The sequence below is a fragment of the Primulina huaijiensis genome, chromosome 14, assembly GCF_012295235.1.
Source record: "Primulina huaijiensis isolate GDHJ02 chromosome 14, ASM1229523v2, whole genome shotgun sequence".
In the NCBI taxonomy this organism is placed as follows: domain Eukaryota; kingdom Viridiplantae; phylum Streptophyta; class Magnoliopsida; order Lamiales; family Gesneriaceae; genus Primulina; species Primulina huaijiensis.
The window spans coordinates 14,773,645-14,796,791 of NC_133319.1; the positions used below are offsets into that span (position 1 = coordinate 14,773,645).

The following is a 23,147-nucleotide window of genomic DNA, read 5'->3' on the forward strand; positions in this document are numbered from 1 at the left end:
TAGCATATGAGTACATGAAAAATAAAATATTTTATATTTTTATTTAACCAATATATTGGTAATTTTCAAAGAAATCATTCAGAAAATCTGCAACATCAAAATGAGCTGAATAACTCCAATGGTCACTGTGTTCAANTATTGGTAATTTTCAAAGAAATCATTCAGAAAATCTGCAACATCAAAATGAGCTGAATAACTCCAATGGTCACTGTGTTCAATGAAGTTGGTCTTTTTTTCTTTCCCCTTTATCGATTCTTTATAGAGCTTACAAAGGTGCTCGGGGGCTCGACAAATACGAGACCAATGTCTTGGAGTACCGCATCTAAAACAAGAATTTTCAAATCATTTTGAGTGATTTTCATTAACACTCATGTTCTCATGATGTCTTTTGAGTGGGTGGTTTATGACACCTNATCGAGATAGTTACTTCTATAACTCATCTCAAAAAGGTGTCATAAACCACCCACTCAAAAGACATCATGAGAACATGAGTGTTAATGAAAATCACTCAAAATGATTTGAAAATTCTTGTTTTAGATGCGGTACCCCAAGACATTGGTCTCGTATTTGTCGAGCCCCCGAGCACCTTTGTAAGCTCTATAAAGAATCGATAAAGGGGAAAGAAAAAGAGACCAACTTCATTGAACACAGTGACCATTGGAGTTATTCAACTCATTTTGATGTTGCAGATTTTCTGAATGATTTCTTTGAAAATGACCAATATATTNTTTGATGCGTGAAAAGTGAAAAATATTTTTTCAAGCATTTCCAATTCCGTAACCTCATGTCCACAAAATTTTAATTGCGAGATTATTCGATACATCGTCGAATTGTAATCACTGACTTTCTTGAAATCTTGGAATCTTAATGTATTTCATTCATCACGGGGTCGGAAGTATAACTTCTCTTATATGTTCAAATCTTTCTTTTAATCCTTTTCATAAAGCCATATGATCTTTTTCAATGAGATATTCACATTTTAATCCTTTATCAAAATGTCGACGCAAAAATATTATAGCTTTTGCTTTTTCTTGTGATGATGAGATATCATTTTCTTTAATGGTCTCACTTAGATCCAATGACTCAAGATGCATTTCTACATCGAGAGTCCATGTCATATAATTTTTTCCAGTAATGTCGAAAGCAACAAATTCGAGCTTTACCAAATTTGACATGGTGGTACTAGAAAAAATAACAATGCATTTTATTAGTTAAGTTCGAAATCTATTAATATGGCAATAAAAAGTAACAGATAAATTATTGGTACAAGCATTCTTAAAAATAAAAAAAACGAGGCGGATAATCTTCGATAAATACAAAACTAGTGAGTATAATAACTAAAATAATTATACAAAATAATCTTTAAAGAACCATCTTCTTCTTCTTCGAAAATTTTGATGAAGAAAATTTTTAGGGAGAAAGTGTAAGTTTGGAGTGATTGAATGTGTTTGTAAAATCATATTTATTGGGTAAAAATAGTCGTTTATGACCATTACAAAATCTTAAAAAAATAAATGCATGTATGTGTGAATTTTATGGTAATAATATGAGGTATATAATGTTAATCATGCTTAAATAATTATGTATATCACATCACAATATTATAATGAGGTGTCAGAGACTTTTTTTATATAATACTGTGACATTATACAAATATATATAATTATTATATAACACAATATATAAACAGTGAAATAATCACATCACGTTATTATAATGATTATGAGATGTAATAGACTCCTTTTATATAATAACATGATATTATTATAAAGAGACTTTCTCTCTTCTTTCTTCGAAAGACTCTTTAAGGATTATAATGGCTTTGGTGGCACATTTCGATTTTGAGCTTCATCAGATGGATGTAAAGACTGCGTTTCTAAATGATGACATTGATGAAATGATTTATATGGTGCAGCCAGAAAATTTTGTGTCCAAAGACACAAATAATATGGTTTGCAAATTAAAGAAATCTATATACGGGCTTAAGCAGGCATCTCAACAATGGTATTTCAAATTTCATCAAGTGATCATCTCGTTTGGTTTTGAGATGAATTTGGTCGATGATTGTGTGTACCATAAGTTCAGTGGGAGTAAGTAAATTTTTATGGTTTTATATATTGATGACATTCTGCTCGCTAGCAACGATATAGAGTTGTTGCATGATACCAAGAGATTTCTAGCTAAGAATTTTGAGATGAAAGATCTTGGTGATGCATATTTTGTACTTTGTATTCAGATACATCGGGATCGTACTCGAGGTATTCTTGGATTATCTCAGAAAGGATATATCGAGAAAGTTCTCAAGCGATATGTGATGCAAGATTGTAAACCAACGGATACCCCTGTGGCTAAGGGAGACAAATTTAGTCTCAAACAATGCCCAAAGAATGATTTTGAGGAAAAAGAAATGCAGAAATTCCCTATGCATCTGCAGTGGGGAGTCTAATGTATGCTCAGATTTGTACACGTCCAAATATTGCGTACGTGACAGGAATGTTGGGACGATATTTAAGTAATCCGGGAGTTGAACATTGGAAAGCGGTCAAAAGGGTTTTACGGTACCTACAGAGAACAAAAGATTACATGCTCATATATCGGAGGTTATATCAGCTTGAGATCATTGGGTATACTGACTCCGATTTTGCTGGATGCCAAGATAGTATGAAATCTACGTCGGGGTACATCTATCTCCTTGCTGGAGGTGCCATTTCCTGGAAGAGTGCTAAACAGTTTCTTATAGCTTCTTCCACCATGGCAGCTGAGTTTGTAGCGTGTTATGAGGCATCCAATCATGGAATATGACTGCAAAATTTTGTCACGGGACTGCACATTGTAGATGGCATTGAAAGGCCACTAAGATTACATTGTGACAATAAATCAGCAGTTATGTATTCCAATAACAACAGGAGCTCGACGAAGTCAAAACACATTGACGTCAAGTTTCTGGTTGTTAAAGAAAGAATTCAGAGTGGAAAGTTGTATATTGAGCATATCGGTACAAACTCCATGGTTGCGGATCTGCTTACTAAGAGACTACCACCTAAACAGTTTCATGAGCACACTGCTAGTGTGGGTGTTATGTCAATTGAAGAAATTCATTTTTAGTGGGAGTTTGTTATTTTAAAATGCTTTTCAATTGTAGACATTTTCAGTTACAGTTATGTAAATTTATTTTCTTCAAAAATAAATTTCAATTTAAGTCATACTCTGATTATGGTTCAAAGTTTGATCTCAATAAGGTTAAGGGAGGACCAGTTGGAAATAGGCATGTTACGGTCACATTGCATGAAATTTCCATGTTACACATCCACTTCATGATCCATGTCATTCAGTTATGTTGGCATATGTGACCATTGATGGGTCTAGCTACCTTGAGTGTAGCAAAAACTGCTTTGATCCTATGTTGATGTGATTGATGGACCTGATTGGATATAGATATATTTCGAAATGACAACAATTTTGAGCTCATAAGGTTATTTTCACAAACATAATTATAAGGTTGCACATATAGCCCAAGTGAGAGATTGTTGGATCAATTTTTAATTTATATGGGCTTATATGTAAACAATTATGTGTTGTGGATAGTCTATTAAGTTAAGCCCAAAATAAAGTGATCAACTAATGTTTCGGGTTATTGGACTTTAATGTATCTAATGGGTTGTTGGACTTTAATGTGTAGAGACATAAATGTAATTTCAGTTTTTATGATGGGCTAAAACAGAAATATCAGAAGATAAAGATAATTATTATCTATATATATGGGTCATGGTCCACAGATCTCGCGTTATCACTTTCACTATTCTCTCCCCCATTAAGAAAATAATTCTGAAGAGAAAACTATAAGATTCTCTCAAAGAAAGAGCGCGTAGATCTGGAAGATCAAGACACATTCTAAAGAATTCAGGATTATGGCTTCAGTTACGCTTCCGCTTAAGTTTTCAGTCAAAATTTTAATGATTTAGCATGTTGGATTCTGTGGTTTATGGGTTTTCTCCAACAATATCAAGATCACTTGCTTTACTTCAATCCACTCAAGGAGCTTTGAGTTTCATCATCATTATCTGCAGCCAAATCTGCAACATTTGTAAATTTCTGGCACAACTTCTCTTAATTTAACTGACCAGGAGTAGTTATCCATCCATAATAATTGATCTTCACCCTCATATACAATTAGATAGGGACGTAAACGAACCGAATATTTTGATCTCGAGCTCGATTCAAAGTTTGAAAATTGCCTCTCTATATCAAATCGAGTAATGAAAGGTACCATTCGGGAGGACTTAAAATCGGTTTGAAACTCTTTCTCAACTTTACTCCTCAGAGCTCGCTCATATTGCTCCACGAACAGTTTAAAGATGTTTTTGAATTGACATACATCTCAAAAAAAAAAAAAAATTCATACTCTCACTCCATTTGTTTGTTGACATTCCAACCCAAATGAAGTTTTGAGAAAACATGGTAGCCAACAACTTCTTTCTTTAAAAAGCCCGATCAACCAATCATTATTTTGCAATTCATACATATTTAGGCAATTTCTTAAGTATATGCCATAAACACCACCTGTGTTTTGTGTTGGAAATACTGATTCTATGGTATTCTGCATGGCCTTGTCCTGATCACTGATTATCACCTGAGGTGCCTAAAATTCCATGCACTCTAGCCATATCCTAAACAACCGTGAATTTGCTTTTTTAGTCCCGTAACTTGCGTTTTTTCATTTTTGGTCCTTTTTTTTTGCGGACGTGGATGTTGACATGAATTTTTGGAAAAAACTTTCATGCGTGTCATGACTTTTTTTATAATATTATTTGGAAGGAAAATCGACGAACTCCAGTTAAAAATATGACCAAAAATGAAAAAAAAACATGTAAGTTACACGATTAAAATTGTAATTGCACGATTAACATGACCAAAATGAAACAAACATGCAAATTATAGGACTAAATATCCAAATTCATCTTAACATGATCATAAATGAAAAAACACACAAGTTATATGACTTAAAATACAAATTCATTATTAACATGACCAAAAGTGAAAATTACATGACAAAAAATGTAATTTCCCCAATTCAACAGTGTATCTTAATATTTTTATTAAAAACTAGACTTTACTTAGTTTCAAGTCCTCCTACCCTTAGAATAAGATTTAAAAAAAAAAAGAAGAAATCTTTCATCAACCCATAACTTCTTAACTCTAAACTACTAAGTTTTACAATTTCTCTTCATTTAGAAAACCTGTTTAATGTTTTAACTTCATTGTGTCAAAAGTAATCTCATCAACTAAGTTTTTATATATGCAAATAAAAGTTGATTGGAAAATAAGTTTTAGGCTTTTAGCCACTCAACATTACTAATACAAATTGCAATATTATATGTACCATAGTTGTAACAATCACTCAACATAATTTCTGGTACAAATATTTCACGTTGATATATTAAACTAATAAAAAAATAAATTATAAACTTTAGAAGATTACATCATTCGAAAGAAAAGCTTTTTTTAGATGGTACCTCACTTGATTTTATAATCTAATATTAGTACTCTCATTGAGAGTCGGCGTAGCAGAATAGACGACCTAGAAAAATATTATTTCAGACAAATGAGTGAAAACCATGTAGAATAGTTGACAATATTATAAATATCCTAAAGAAATATATTAATTAAATCACTAAAAAATGACTTAGTAAATTCGAGAGATGATATTCCAAATTAGTAAATCTTCCTCCACTTAGGGATGACAATGGGTCGGGACGGGGGCGGGTTTGCCATTCCCATCCCGATCCCCGAATTCCATCTCCACCCTCATACCCACCTTATCCCCGCTTTTTCGGGTTTGGGGAAACTTCGTAGATCAACTTCTCATTCCCACCCCCATCTTCGTTTCAAAAATATTAATATGGCAAGCGATGACGGATTCAGATATTATCTCAAATCAAAACTTATTATTATCTATTAATATTAGAGATAATATTAATATTAATATCAATATTAATAATAATATTATTAATAATATTTTAAAAAATAATGTTATTATTATATTATTAATACTAATAATAATATTATTTTATTATTGATATTATTTTTGAGATGTATTCGAGGATTTCGGAGATGAAGATAATAATCATATACCCATCTTGAACTACATCGAAGATTTAAAAAGATTCTCGAACCCGAACCCAAAAAAATCGGTCCATTTCGGGTTTTTCTCAAAGGAACCCAAACCTGTTGGGAAAGGTGCCATCCCTGCCTCCACGCCACTGGAAAATGAGTAGTCTTCGTCCGCGACACTGCAAAATCTAAAAAATCCCCTCCGCCTTTTTTATTGCCGTAGCACCGCCACCCATCCAAACATGGCGGCATCAGTCTCCGTAGACATGGCTACAGTCTTCTTGGGATTAGCTAAACACCGGTTTTCTCCAATTTCCACTATTGGTACATCTCTTTCTGTTTGCAAAAACAGGTCCAAGATTGTTGCTCACGCCTCCCGTAGTCTCTTGACAAGCTCGGCAACTGCCGAATCCTTCAATTATAGAATCGTTTACTCCCCAAAGCAGCCAATAACGCGGTTAGCTCGCCAGTTCACGGTCTCTGCCTCCACCACTTCCCAAACAGAGGATGCTGATGTTATGACTAAAATCCCACCTGATAATAGAATCCCGGCCACAATTATCACTGGTTTTTTGGGTTCTGGAAAGGTAATTTTAATTTTTATTTTATATCAGTAATGGGGTGAGAGTAAGGAGTTTGGTAGATAGATGGGCGAGAAGAGCTAGTTATTTTATGTACGTTTTATACTCTTGTGTCGTTACGTCTGTAAATAGTTGGTGGGTTTTGTTTGATGGGGAAAGTTTAAGGTTCTGAAACTTATTTGTGTTCATTTTGTCCATTCAAGTTTGTTTGGGTGAATCATTCCAGGATTATATAGATGATGGTAATTACTAAAAGGGGAAGCGCCACAAATCTTATTTTTTGGCTTTTTAAATCGTAGGACGTTGATAATTTTATTATTTCACATTTTCATCCCTGATCGTGGTTGTTTCGATGCGATTTTTTCCACGTCTTTTGTTAGTCAGTAATAGTAATGATATTTTAGTTATTATTTTGATGGAATTTTCTGATAGGAGTTTGGGGTGGTGCAAAAGTTTTGATCTTTAAGTGACATGTTGTGGTGTTTAATTTGAGTAAATAGCATGTGTTGTGGTGAATTTTATTTTAAATGAGTATTGTTGAGATATACTTCTCATTTTTATGGCACCGGCTGGTTACCAATGGATACAAGTATGTTGATAATAATTATTTTGCAAAGTGTTACACTTTGCAAAAACAAAGTGAAAACTGGAGTTATACTTTGTCACAGTTTATTGTTGATTTAGTTTTCTTTGCAATCAACTAATGGGCCCTTACTGCATCTCTTAATTGCATCGACAGACAACCTTATTAAACCACATATTGACTGCTGATCACGGAAAACGAATTGCAGTAATCGAGAATGAGGTAAAATTTTTAGTCTAAATGTGTGATTTTATCTTCTTGTTCAAGTTTGGAGGAGAGTAAACCACATTAATATTGAAAATTAGTTGGAAATGGTCATAGTCGCCAAAGTTATTGCACATCCTATACTTTTTGATGAGATTTTGTGTATTTCTCTCTTTTTCACTGTCGAACCAAATAAAAAACTTCTTGTTATCTTTATATTAAAAAAAGCACTTTAAAAAGTCACTGTTGATTAAATACTTTTGTAAGGTTAGTGCTGATGCACACAAAACTTGGCCATCGCTAAACTTGTGTTGCCATGTTGGTTATCAGTATGGTGAAGTTGACATTGATGGTTCTCTGGTTGCGGCAAAAGCTGTTGGGGCTGAGGAAATTATGATGCTCAACAATGGGTGTCTATGTTGCACTGTTAGGGGTGACCTAGTCAGGATGATTTCGGAACTGGTCCGTAAAAAGAGAGACAAATTCGATCATATTGTTATTGAAACAACAGGTAACATTCATTTGTAACATATTATATTTTTCATCAATATTGAATAGTATCTATGTGCACCAATGCAAATATACCATGTTCAAAATTTTGAGTGGCAATATTTCTCTGTCCTTATTTTTATTTTATAACATAAATATAAGTGGAGTCCTTTTTGGCATATTAAGTTCAATTAGTTTTCATGATTCCAGGATTAGCAAATCCAGCCCCGATAATTCAGACATTTTATGCTGAGGATCAGATCTTTAATGATGTTAAATTAGATGGAGTGGTCACACTGGTTGATGCTAAATTTGCTGGTGTGCATCTTGATGAAGTTAAGCCTAAAGGTGTAGTCAATGAGGCGGTAGAGCAAATTGCTTATGCCGACCGCATTATAGTAAACAAGGTATGATTTAATTCTTATAGCATTGGGGTCATGACGTGTATCATTAAATTAATTTGAAAATATAAGTTAAGCACTTGTAATTCATGCAAGATGCCAAGAACACGTATCCATTTACTCTCTAGTTTTAATTTCATCATTAATGTTGAGTTAGGTGAATAAAAAGTAATTTGCTTCCAAAGGTGTTTGCAGCCTGCAGGTTATCATGATGCTTTCATCAATACCTGGAGATAATGCCATTGACTCTTACAATAAGTAAAAAAATTTTTAAACAAAAACTTAAATATGCTATCCCAATCCACAATTCAAAAGTGCAATTTGTAGGACATATTACTCTCAAGTAGGGCTTTTTATGATGTCTTTTTCCAAAAGAGTCGCTAAATTTACCACTGCAGCTTTTGTTTTGTTAGTGCAATATTGTAGCGCTCTTACCCGAGCTACTACTAAACAAACTAATAAGCATGTATAATTAAACTTGATAACAACAATTAAACAACGGAAACCAAATAACTTAATCATCATATAAGTTAAACGAAAACAAAACAATAATTTCAGTCTTAGTATAACCAAATTGAAATCATAATCATGCACGAGGATACGAGAAACCAAATAAAACTTCCACTGTATCACCACAGAAAACCCAACTACTCTGACCACTACCCAGGCCATCTGAACCATACAAATGAAGACCTGCCCCGTGGAATAGGGGGTCCAAGATGTAAATAAGAACGTGAGCGACAATCGCTCAATACGAGAATGTACGGGTATATAAACTGATATGATGCATGTGAAATACAATATGCTCGGATATCAATGATCAAGTCAAGAATCTCATGTTCAGTTTAAAGACACCTGAGTGTGTAGTCTCTGATATGCAAGCTTTGGCTCTCACACTCATCATCAAGACGTGAACCTACAATGTCTAGGTCATCAGAGCCTGCGGGGTCTGTCGGACACTGTAGATCTGAATGCCCAACCGTCCACAATACAGAACAGGGTTGAGTGGCTCCAACAAATGAGGTATATCTCAAAAGCTATTAGGTCCAACGTGATATGTCATGCATAATATGTCAAAATAATAAAACGTGTATCATGCAACAGATAAAAATGCAGTATATAAGTGTGTATATTACGCATGGATATCTCAGTCAGTACATCACGTACCTCACTAAAACAATATGGCAGAAAGTTTACTCGTCTGAACCTAGACCATACCAACATACTCAAATCAATATCGGACAAGATCCAGAACAACTCAACGTGCTTCAAGGTTCTTCCTAATGATCCTTAACTCTCTATTTAAGGCTTTAGGATTATACCTGCGTCCGTCGTCAACCATCTGATGACGTCTTGATCTGTTTGTCCCGGTTCACCGACCTTTCCTCGAGTCGACACTAGCTCCGAAGCTTCTCAATACTAAACTGCCCTTGAAATTGGCTAGAAAACCTAAGGTGTATGGCCAGAACTCGAGAGATAGTAGCTGGGGGAAAGCGGTAGAAAACAAATGAAATCAGCTTCTATTTATAGGCTACATCCAAACTAATTCAGAAGATCCGAACTCAATCTTATCTGTCACGTGTTATAATGTCATTCGTCTAGATGGATTTATCGGGAAATAAATTGGGTGATCCATTTTCAATTCAGTGGATCCATTGATCTTCAATTAGTGAATTCTTTAATAATACTTAATTAACAACTCTTTAATCATGTCTTAGTTAGTACTTTATTCCAAATGAGGATTCGAATCATTACAAATATGGCTATCATGACATTGGGCCAACAAAATTTCTAGAATATCTACACAGTTGGCTCTCTTGGCTGACCCTTCTGGAAAGAAAAATAAAGATAAGATTTTTTGGAAGAATTTAATTGTTTGGTCGGATTGGTTTATATTTTTTTATTGTTTCGCAAAAGAAGTTGAAGCAGAAACAATAAAACTCTCTGTTCTGGAACTTGTTTAAAATTCGTAATTTCTGAACAAACTGTTTGAAAAAATGTTTTAAAAGAACATTCTAATGCCTTTTCTCTAAATTTTCCTAAAAAATAGCTTATATATTCGAATGCACTCTAAAGAACTTTAAGAAAAAATGAATGGGCAGCACCTGATTTCTAACTTTTTTCATTATTTACACATAATTTGTGCAGTTCCATCTTCTAGAGTTCTGAGTGTGCTTAGTATATAGCACCTCTGGTTACACAACCTCCAATCCCAGACCTAAAAATGAATTACTAAATATTTTCGCTTCTGGTGGACATCAGAGTATGAAGGCTAACCTTGTTTTTTCATTTGATTACAGACTGATCTTGTTGATGAAACAGAGATTGCTTCTCTAGTCGAGAGGATAAAGGTACTTTTCCTCACATTATGCCCACTACTGTTTTCCAATTAATTAATTTGTTTCCTGCTTTTGTTTTCTATGCTTTTTTTCTAATGTATATAGTGTGGGAATGCAGAACATTAATCGAATGGCTCAGTTAAAGCGAACGAAGTATGGGAATGTTAATTTGGATTATGTCCTTGGTATAGGAGGTTTTGACTTAGAAAGGTTTTCACTTGTCCTTTCTCTAGATTTTGGCACTTTGTTTATTTTGTCTTCTTAACCTGCTACATTATTTAACTGTAATTGACTAATCATACAGGTTGTTCCCTTAGAATATGTCCTGTTTATTCCATTTTGAGTTATTTTTTCATAGTCTTAACATTGTTCGTTGCTACTACGTATTTTGATTGTATTATTTGAAATGTTTGGTGCCGCACCATAATCTAAGAGATCTCAATTACTTTTGACTTCAGATATTGTAATGGAATATTCTTGTATTTTCACCCGAGTTGATTTACTGGTTTTTAGGGTGTATTTGAAGTAATTTTTTCCCCTAAAGTTCAGTGGATATGTGCAGAATCGATAGTGCTGTTGACACGGATCATTCATCGGAGGATCATGTTGGTCGCAGCCATGATCACGATCACCATCACCATCATGATCATCATAACCACGATCATGGGCATGAACATGAGCACAAACATGGTAATTCCAGACTTCCAGTTTCTAAATCTCTGTTATGAAATAGTAGTTTTAAAATGATGGGTTTATCTAATGTTCGTTGTAGCGTGTACCTGTTTTTAACCTAATTGGGTTGTAAAATGATTGAGAAAATCATTCTCAATATCTAATTCACAACCATCCATTTGCTGATTATTTCACAATCAACGATCTTTAATTTGTAACTCCAGATTTAAGCACGAGTTACAATATCATAGTAAATTACAAACAAATTAGGCTTTATCTGTCTGGTTGAGGCTCAAAATTAATCTTAGTAAAGCAAATAAATGTCAGTTTTATATGATGATGGAGGAGAAAGTATTAGATATGTTTAGATTGTTGGATTTTAAATTCCTTGACTTCTTTGGATGATCAAAATTTGAGTGAATCTCAAATCCACTCTATATCAAATTAAACATTTTCAGTTGTGATTGTGATGATTTTCAAATACAATCAAGATGAGTGTCATTTAAAATCCATTTACAAATCAGGCAGCCAACATGGTTCAAATCCACGAATTTGGCAAAAGCAATCAACTTCTTTACTTCTTCCGGTAATTAGCTAGCCACGATTTATAATCCTTGCGAGCGGCGGCACAACAAAATAATGCTGCCAACTTTTCTTCTCTCCTTTCACAATGGCCCAAATAATTTCACAATGGCTGCACACTGACATAGACTCGAGTCAAAATACTTCGAAGTAACTTGTTAGTTTTCATTGGACTTGTTTCAACATCTGGATCATGACATTCCATGTTTGTTATCTGTAAATTTTTATGGCAAGGTTGGTTGAGATCAATATTTATCCTGCAATTTGTAATTTTGACTCTAGTCAAATTCTATAAGCTAGTAAAAATTAAAACGGTATTATTCGCAATAGCCTTCCCAACCTCTACGGAAAATACACTGCACTATAATTTCTCGAACTTCGGTGTAGAACATCATGGTGATCACACTCATGACCCCGGTGTTTCTTCGGTCAGCATAGTTTGTGAAGGTATTTTGGACCTCGAAAAGGTATGTTCTAAAGTCTTGAGTGTTGCCCTTGTAATGTCTCCTAAATTTGTGTTGTTTTATTCTTAAATGCGACAAGACTTTAACCTTTGAATTATTATGTATTTAATGGATCACCATTGAGGACACGATGCTTAATATCTCAGGCCAACATCTGGTTGGGTACCCTTTTGTTAGAAAGAAGTGAAGATATATATCGAATGAAAGGTCTTCTATCAGTCGATGGAATGAACGAGAGATTTGTTTTTCAGGTGATGGTGCTTTGCTACATATGCATACTCAGTTGTTATTCACTATAACCCATTTTGTTACTTGTTCTGCACATCCAACAGGGAGTTCATGACATATTCCAAGGCTCTTCTGATCGGTTATGGGGCGAGGACGAGCCAAGAATAAACAAGATTGTATTCATTGGAAAGAACCTTGATGCCAAGGAATTAGAGAAGGGCTTTAAGGACTGTTTACTTTATTCCAAAGATCTTGGATTACTAGGTTGACACTTGACCATTTTGTCATTCAGGCCAAAACTTCAGGTGCCTTTGGCTATCTGTAAACCAAATACTTGATGTCATCAATGAGACGAGGTGAAGGCTACTACGAGAGTGAATCTGCATCGTGAAAACGACCAGATTTCTACCAAAAAAAACGTCGTTCGAGTATTGGTTTCGATATCTACTTGTAATAATTAGAACACATATGTTTACATATTGTTATTGCAATATACTTCCCCTTCCATTACCAATTTTCATCAGCTCTCTGAAAAATAAATGACCCAAGAATTAGAAGTGATAAAAATAAATATAAGTAATTAGAATGGTAAAATTTCCACTACTTCATCCTTCACAACTTGAATAACAACCGATTCTGAAGAAAAATAAAAATCCCAACAAATTTTAAAACTTTAATAATTGAAAGCAATAGAAATACAAAAATTAGAATTAAAAAATAATATAGAGCTGTTAATGAGTTACATTTTTAATCACGCTGTTTTTGTAATATAAGATTTAAATATTTTTTATTACTTATTATGGCGATGGATGTCCTATAAAAATCCAAGAAATGAAAAACCAAATAAAAAATGCTAAGGTAGATTTGCAGAGAAAATAATATTTATAGCTCTATTTGTTCATATAGACAACATGGATTTAAATAAGCATTTACACGAATCAAACACCACAATTAATTAAAAATTTTACTCGAGAAAATCATAAATTTGACATTATATTCCACAAAACAAATAAAATAATCAAAATATCATAGATATAGCTTAAATTTCACAAAATGAAATAAAGAATTAAAGATAATTTTGAAATCAAAGTCCTACAATACAATCCGGAGAAAAAAAAAAGGCAAAAAGTAAAAGAAGGAAAGAACGAAAAATTTTGTGAAAGACTAGGATTAAATAAAAATTTACAGAGAATAATTGTGTTCATCTTTTATTATTATATTTTAATAAAATTTATATTAAAAAAATTGAGTAAACTAGATGTCCTAAGTTTAACATAAAAACCAAGCCCATAGATTAGAGTAGGTATTTAGTGGGATTCTCACGGATCTATGTAATTAAACGAGTCAATTCGATCTATATTTAGAGTTAAAAATAATACTTTTGACATAAAAGATAATATTTTTTCGTGAGTTGGGTTAGGATGGAGATATGTCTCATAAAATTTACTCATGAGACGTTCTCATATGAGTTTTTGTAGAAGTCAAAAAAACATCTTGCTAGAACTTGGATAGATTGTTAGGTGGGTTACAGTATCTAAACAGACGAGTACGTCAAGAGTCCACCAAAGTGTGAATTGAAAAGAATGTCATTTAGACTGCAGGTAGGGATGTAATCGAGTCGAGTCGAGCCGAGCCAAACTCTTGAATGTTTGAGCTTGGTTAGTTTATAATCGAGCCGAGCTCGAGCTTTATTTAACGAATATATGCATGGCTCACGAGCTTATTCAAGCCTTTATCGAGCCCAAACAAGCTTAATAAATATGAATTATACATTTAAATTTTCATTAAATTAATTAAAAAGTAAATTATATATTTAAAGAAAAATATATTATTCTTATTAAAATTTGTAAATTTATTATAATAAATAAATTTAATAGATTTTTCTATATATTTCATAAATAATATGCAAAATCAATAAATCAAATATCAAAACTATTATTTTTTCAGCTAAAAGATTACTCATGAACTTACCAACGAACATGTTCACGAGCTCACGAGCCGAGTAATGTAAAGCTTGAGTTTGGTTTGTTTATCTTAACGAGCCTCATTAAACGAGCTCAAACGAGCTTTTATCGAATCAAGCTTCGAATAGCTCACAAACGGTTTGGTTCGTTTACATCCCTAACTGCAGGAAAGGCAACAAAATGAGGGGCATTATATTTTCTTCTAATCTTGGATGATTTTTGGAAACATGTTGATTTGGACCTTTTAGGCATCCCACGCCCAGAAATGAGTGCCATGGTAATAACATCTCGTTCATTAGATGGCGACTCAGGTTGATCTTAAAGTAAAAGTTTCAAATATTGAGGAGGTTTGAAAACTATTCTATGAGCATGCTGGGGAAGTAGTCCTGAAAGAAGATATACAAAACATATTACGACTGAAAATACATGATACAACTTAAAACATCTGCAGATGATCTGAGAACATACGGCTCTCCAGCTCCGAAGTTTCTTATTTTGTCCCTCGTTTTTTCCATTGCGCGTACGGGTCTACAAATTAAAAACATATGTGGAATGCTCTTATTCATGAGTGCCTTTTCTGTTTTATCCAGGATCTTGAGCAGTTGCTCCACATAAGTCAGGTAGTCTTCAAGCTGAACCTTCGTCGGATGCAGAATGCATGCTTCATCTGCTACGTATCATATTAATAATGATACGTGGAAACATTTTGAATGTTGTACATATAAGGTGGTAATGCTAGTCTGTAAGCCAAATTCACGGCAATTTCGAGAATCCCAAAAGGCTTAATGAATATCGGAGTCAGCATCACCGACCCTTGAGTTAGAATCACATGAATCTCTTGAAAGGTGAAACTTTCATAAATAATTTCTCACCTCGCTAAAACTGTAGTGGTCATCGATTAGTTTTCGTATAACTAGCCTGATGATCTTATGCAGTCTTGATTCTCGTTTTAATCAGATCTACCTTGTCAATCTCTTGTTGCACTAATTTCGGCCCCTCAACTTGTCTCTCTCATAATTCATCCAAAAACAAAGGAGTATGAAAACATATTATGTACAATGCTTCGAAAGGTGCCATGCCAAACTATTGTGTTAAATGTTATTGTAAACGAATTCTACTAGAGGTAAATGACTGTGTCATGCTGTCCCGAAATCCATAGCATAAGCTCGCAACATATATTCCAATGTCTGAATTGTTCTTCCGGACTGCCCGTCCATTTCTAGATGACATGGCGTACTTGGACTCAAAGTAGTCCCTAACACTTTCTGAAAACTCCCCCAAAACATTAAGGTAAAACGAGGATCTCAGTCGCTGAATATGCTTATAAGTACACCATGGCACTTAACAACTCTTAGATGTACAATCTCACCATTCACGACAGTACGGAATGAAATGTATTAATTTGGTAAGTAGATCCAAAACTATCTATAAAGAGCCACGGTTCCTCAAAGATATAGGCAAGTGGGTGACAAAATCGATCGTCATATGCTCCCACTTCCATTCAAGAATCAGACGATTCTGAAGCAATCTCTCTGGTCGTCTATGTACTGTTTTGACTTGTTGGCACACAAGATACTTTGGCGCATACTATAAACCCTTCTTTTTAAACATTTACACCAAAATTGATTTTTCAAGTCTATACACTTTCATACTTCCTGGGTGGATACTCAATTTGTTCTGATGAAATTGAGATAAAATTTCATCCCTAAGGGTAGTGTCGTCTGCTACCACGATTTTTCCTGATAAACATAATGTCCCATCTGGCTGAAAAGCGAAACCAGATGTATTATTCCCATTATCCAACTCGCTAGTCTTTTCACTTTTGGATCCGACAACTTTGCATCTGAGATTTGCGTATACAATGCTGGTTCAGACAAAATGGTAACAAATCTTATGCTTTTCATTTCTTTCTTGTGGGAAAAATGAAATCCAAATGACAACACTCTTGAATGGTACTTGAGACAGTACTTGATCATAGTGCAGTTAATCTCACCTTTCGATTGAGAGCGTTGACTATGAGATTTATTGATCCCGGATGGTACTTGATTTCATAATCGTAATCCTTAGATAAAGACATCCATCGTTTCTGATGCATATTAAATTATGCCCGAGTGAAAAGATACTTAAAGCTTTTATGATCAGAATAGATCTAAAACCTTTCACCGTAGAGATATGTCAACAAATCTTCAATAAAATATTATCGCTACCAGTTCCAGATCAAGAACTGGATTGTTCTTCTTATGACTCTTTAACTTTATAGAGGCATAGGATATAACCTGACCATTCTTGGTCAACACACCCGAAGCCTTGCAATGAGGCATCACTGTAGACGATAAATCATCCAAATATTGGAAAAGATAACAGTGGTACTGTTTTCAAATGCTGGCGCAATTCTTTGAAGCTCGATGTACATTGGTATAATCAAACTGGACATTCTTTAGCATCAATTGCGTCAATGGTCTAACAATATGGGATAATCTTGAGATAAATTTAAGATAATAACCAACTAAGCCTAGAAAACTTGGCATCTCTTGAACCGTACTTTGGCACGACCAATTGAGTACAACTTCCACTTTTCTTGGATCTACGGATATCCATTCCATGGAAATGACACGCCCTTAAGAATCTGACCATGTTAATGCAAAAAGAGGTAATTTGTAATATCGTCACATACGATCAAATTTTGGATGTTGACAATATTCAAGAATTTTTAACACTAACATATTTGATTCAGAAACAATCAAAGAACAACGAGAGAAAGAACACAAAAGCAGATCAAAGATCAAGTTATTAGAGAAAAAAGTAGTCAATCAAGACCAGTATGTACAAAAACATATAAGAGATCAAGTGATTATAAAAGCAATCAGTTAATCAAGATCAGTAAGCATATACAAGAAGATCATAAAAGTTCATCAGCTCAATTCAAGATATAATAAGAGAACAAGATCAATGTCTTAGCACTCTAGTAGATAAGAGAATTCTATCAGAATCTGAGTAATCAACAATGTGCTAAACACAAGAGTGATTCTCATATCATAGATTGCATAATCAATTCAAATCACTGTTCAAAGAACAAAATCTCATGAAGTCAAAACAATGCAAAGAAAAATCATTCCACTTCATAAAAGTAGAAGACCAAATAACCATAAGATCATAGAACGAGAAAAATCAAAGATGCTCAAGAAACGCCAAGACCTGATTATCAAATAAGAATATAAATCAGAGTCAGTATAGAAGATCAGAAGAAAGAATACAGCTAAAAGTCTCAAAGACAAGTCAAATCAGAGAAGATCATCAAATCCGAACTAGCTTCAAATATTCTAACACTTAGAAAGAATCTAAGTGATTCAAAGTTTCGGATCGTAGCATTCACCCGATAGCTTGCGGTGCTAAAGCAAGTGGCTTGTAATTTTATCAGCTATCAGAACAAATGAACTTTTGGTAAAGTGGTATTCAAACTCGTGGTTGGATAGCTCAGGTTAGCCAACACTAAATACACATCTGGCTGCAAATCTAATTAGAAATTATGTTACAAGTCAAAAAATGGACCATTTAATGACAATCAAAACTGTTGCTATTTTAATTAGTGATGGATTTAGAGACGATTTACGAACCAGTCTCGAAAAACAGTCCTTAATTTGGCAACGGTATCAAGAAAAACATTGCCAATCTAGAAACAATGTTCATGATAGGAGTTGTTGCAATTAGCAATGTATTCTCAAATAAAATCGTTGGCAAAAAATTATATGTTAAACTATTTTCAATCGTTTTAATGACAATTTGAATTAAAATGGTTGCTATTTTTTGATATTGTTTTATTTAACCATAAGTAAATAGAAACGACTTAAATTAAAATCGTAGCTAAATTAGCGACAACTTTTTAATTAAACTGGAGGTAAATAATGACAGTTTTTAAATTCCATAGGTAAATTAATTTTTAATTGTTTTTTATAAAATAGTTTCAAATAATTTATTTATGTTTGAATGCCAAAAATTGATTTTTATATGTGTGGTTTTAAATTATTCATATTTTTAATAAAATGTTGCTAATAAATATTTTTTATGTAAAATGTTTTCAAATAATTAATTTTAATATAGACATTAATGAATAAACTAAAATTTAGACAAAAAATCACATTAATTACTAAATATGTATGTCTAAATTAAAACAAAATACCTACAAAAATAAATTGAAAGTGTTAAAACAAACACAAATATTTTAAATCTGAACATCAACTATACGTATATGGTACATATATGCAATAAAACTGTGAAATAACATCTTCATACAAACATCCTATGGCGCCTTAGTCTCGTCGTTGTTCTCGTCCTTGTCTTCGTCATGGTCTCCATCCTCATCATTGTCTTCGTCGTCATTCCCATCTTCGTCTCCCAGGTTGTGTGATGGCTCAATATAGTGCTGTCAGTATCCACGTCCATTGAAGGATTTACCGTCGTGTTAGGATCCGACGTCATAGTGCCGCTCTCCAAGGACCGCTGGCGTGGATTGCCCGGCTGTCAGTGTATGCGCCGCTAGGTGCTCCTTCTGACATGCCAACAACGAGTAGACGTACTTGATTCTCTGATGAAGACATTCGCGTACTCAAGCTCTCGCACTCAACACGGGCTTCTCGAGGCTCCTGTTTTGATAGTGAAATTTGCCACGCTCGTACCTTAGTCCTCTCATTTGACTTGGATATATAAATCCTCGTAATTTTGTTGTCTCTTCCTTAGAAGATGCATTACAATTCCCAATACTGATAGACGCTCATTGTGGACGTGGAGTCATCTCCTCAAGATATATAACATAGACACCACATATTTTATTCAATGATAGTCGTTGGATTTGTAGCGATAATACACCCCAAATGAAGTATCTCATTAAAAAAAATAAAAACATAAGTCTCACAAGTTGTATTTTATTAAAATATTTTAATGTTTTATTATATTTAATTAAAAACAATGTCTCTCATTTTCTTAAAGGGTTTAGGCAAAAACTTGTGTAAGACGGTTTCACGGATCATATTTTGTGAAACAGATATCTTATTTGGGTCATCCATGAAAAATATTACTTTTATGCTAAGAGTATTACTTTTTATTGTGAATATAGGTAGGGATGACCCGTCTCACAGATAAATATTCGTGAGACCATTTCACAAGAGACTTACTCTAAAGTTTAAATGAAGGATAAATGTCTTTTTCAAACTGATGTTTTTTTTTTTTTAAAATTCCAACCCTAGTTTTTTCATTCTTTCTTTCTTTCTTTTTTGACCCCCGTTGTACCAAAAAGAAAAAGTATAGCAATATTATGAGTTAAAGATACTAGAATTTCAAAATTAATAGTTTTTAATTAAAATTACTAATAATTTTTAATTTAAAATTAGAAAAATTAGTTGATTGGTTTTTACCATTTACCACGTTTATCTTACGAAAAAGGATGTAAATAAATCAATTCGAGCCGAACGGTATTAGACTGGAGCTCGAGCTATGGTTCGTTTAATATATATAGGCTCGAACTCGATAAGAGCCTTGATCATGAGGCTCAAACTCGACTCCTTTTGAAATTACTAAGCTCACGAATAGTTTGAGCTAGGTTCGTTAATAGCTCTTTTATCATGTTTAACGATTCTGACTCGAGCTAGCTCGAAAGCTTGACTCGCTAAGCAGACTCGTTTTCGAGCTTGTCAAGTTTACAATTGAGCTCGAGTTTGAGATTGATTCGAGCTCGTAAAGATAGAATTAAACTCTAGCATACAATGGAATGTATCTCTATAAACTAATTCTAAACTAACATAAAAGAATAAATTTAATCATAAATAATCAAAACGACAAACTTAAAAACTAAAAAAATACCAAATAAAAATAGCACCACCATAGTATTTTTATTTATGGTCCGTTTGTATTTTTTTTAAAAAAAATTTATATGAGTTTTCGTTTAAAATATGTTTTATATAAGAAGATTTATAATTCCGTAGCAAATTTGTATTTGTTTTATATGAATCTGAAACAAACTTTTTTCTGCTTAAAATCCTCATTAAATTTGACAGTTTTTTTCCGTCGATAATCCATTATATTTGATTAAAGTAAAAATGAAGGAAAATTCTTGTAGAAAATCTGTCTTACGTCTAAAAAATCCATCTCTGAAGCCTTGTTTTCTTGTAATTATTATTATTTTCATATTTTTTTCAAGAAAATTTAAAAATAATGAATAAATTGCTTTAGTTTGTTTTTAGTACTTTAACTTTTTTATTGGATAATTTTAATTTTAATTACCAAACTAATTATTCACCATATATTATTCTAAAACTTTTTGTATATTTTAAATTGATTTGCTATTTAATTCATAAATATAAACATGATCTTAATAGTTAAGTTTTAATCTATATTATTAAGTGTGAAACCCTTAAAGTAACTATTTTAGAGGATATCAAAAAATCTAAACAAAACTTCTCTTTTAAATCGAACAATTCTTCAAAACTAAAAATAATTTTGTGTTAATTGTTTAGTATTATTTGATCAAATTAAAAATAATAATGACACACGCAATACGTGTGTATCTTTTACTAGTGCATTAATAAGTTTCGTTTAGATAATTTCATTAAACTAAAAGTCTAAACTTATATTATTATTATATGAATTCTATTAGTTGTATATAATTATTTAATTAATTTTTTTACATGTCATTACGACAACCATTATAAGATTTGAATCATATTTTATTTAACGGCATAATACATACAAGTTTATTCAAATTTGCAATCGGCTTATTAGTGCAAGTTCATATTATTTTAATGTGTTCAGTCATTTTAAATGAATTAGTTTGTATATTTTTTTAAGTTTTATTTATTGATTATTGAAATTTTTAAATAATATTTTAGTATAATAATTTGGGTATAGTAATTTGTAGATTTACTCAATATGCACATTACTAGTGGTGTAAATTTTGGGTGCATTTTTTTATGTTATTTTATTTATTGTGTTTTAATGAGAATTTTAGTATAGTTATAAGCAAATTAAATTAAAAAAATATAATTGTGGCTAAATGGTGTAAATTAATAATCCTTCTTTTAAGCTACATGCTGGCACTCAATTAGTAGCGCTGGCACGTCACTCGGCTCACTTCGATTGCAAAGACTTTCTCCTTAGGCGCATGTCTCAGCAACACAAAACGAGGGTTTCGCTCGTTATAGGACTTGACCAAACATCTCACGACACAAGCTGCATTAATATTTAATTAATAATAATTTGATCTGTCAACTCAACAAATGACTCGCGAGACACATAAATAAGTCGAGCTCGAGCTCGGGAAGAGGCTTGCGAGCTCACGAGCTGAATATCCTAAAACTCGAACTCAATTAGATAAAGTTGTTGAGCTCGAAATCGAGCTTGAGATCAAATCAATGATATTAATGAACGATCTTGAACGAGTTTTTTATCGATCCGAGCCATGAATAACGCGAGAATGTCTTGGTTCGTTTACTTTCCTACTTATTATGCTCCACAACCCACTAATTATTATTACTAGTTGCTAATATATATGCATTGCTAGTGTAACGTAATACATGTGGTATTGGTTAATATACCTTGCTCCTAAATTAGATATCTTCACAGTCGTGCATCATATACAAGGAAGTACAAAGTACACAACTTTAAGATCGAGAGTAGATCTCTTGTGAAACGGTATAACGAATTTTTATCTGTGAGACATGTCAATCCTACCTATATTCACAATAAAAAGTAATACTCTTAGCCTAAAAAGTAATACTTTTTCATGGATGACCCAAATAAGATATCCGTATCACAAAATACGACTCGTGATACCGTTTTACACAAGTTTTTGCTTAAGATTGAAGCCAAAAGGAATTAAAAGATATACACTTGCAAGAAATCATTTTCAGAAATTACTTGTAACTAATAAATTTATACCGATCACAAATTTAAACCTTGGATTCTGCGACACCAAGTGAAGGTCATGCATACATCGGCAGAACTTGAGAAATTGTAATCGAGAGAAAATGTGCATAATAAGGTTAGCGCTGATATTAAGAAAACGAAAATGAAAAATTGGAATCAAAGAATATGTGAAAGTTAGTGACGATTTTGTGTGAGAGAAATTGCTTATATTTGTGAATGTTTCGACTCGTCAGTCATTATGAATATAGTAGCATGGCGATTCAAAGGAGGGGTTCTTTTTCCATTCCTCAGCAGAATGATTATTGAATCTGCTACAAAGTAAGTAGTACTATTTTTGACCGAGGAATGAGAATTATTTTTCCTAGGCGACGACTCTTAAGGAAGTTATTTCTCACTAATAACATTTCATCATGTTAAAATTTTATTTTGGTCATATTGACGGACCAAATAGATATTATCATCTTCTAATGTTAAGACGTAAAAACATTAAAATGCTAGTAAACTTGTGTGTACAAGTAAATTAAATTTTTATCTAAATCCGAATTTTGTAAATGAATACAAGAGTTCGATCAGTGTTCTAAAAAATATCGACTAGATGATGACTAAACACTGCGT

General features: G+C 33.0%; 2 protein-coding genes across 2 annotated transcripts; both read left to right on the forward strand.

The window, feature by feature from the left end:
- Window positions 1-2,445: 2,445 nt before the first annotated feature.
- On the forward strand, window positions 2,446-2,802 carry LOC140958008 (secreted RxLR effector protein 161-like). The gene has a single exon (XM_073415413.1). The coding sequence runs from the start codon at window positions 2,446-2,448 to the stop codon at window positions 2,800-2,802; it is 357 nt and encodes a 118-aa protein (XP_073271514.1).
- A 3,454-nt stretch (window positions 2,803-6,256) lies between these two features.
- LOC140957122 (uncharacterized) lies at window positions 6,257-13,177 on the forward strand. Its single transcript, XM_073414254.1, has 10 exons — window positions 6,257-6,698; window positions 7,432-7,497; window positions 7,810-7,990; window positions 8,179-8,375; window positions 10,670-10,720; window positions 10,827-10,918; window positions 11,271-11,398; window positions 12,350-12,429; window positions 12,573-12,677; window positions 12,759-13,177. Exons 1-10 carry the CDS (start codon window positions 6,354-6,356, stop codon window positions 12,921-12,923), a joined length of 1,410 nt encoding a protein of 469 aa, XP_073270355.1. The 5' UTR covers window positions 6,257-6,353; the 3' UTR covers window positions 12,924-13,177.
- Window positions 13,178-23,147: the final 9,970 nt, after the last annotated feature.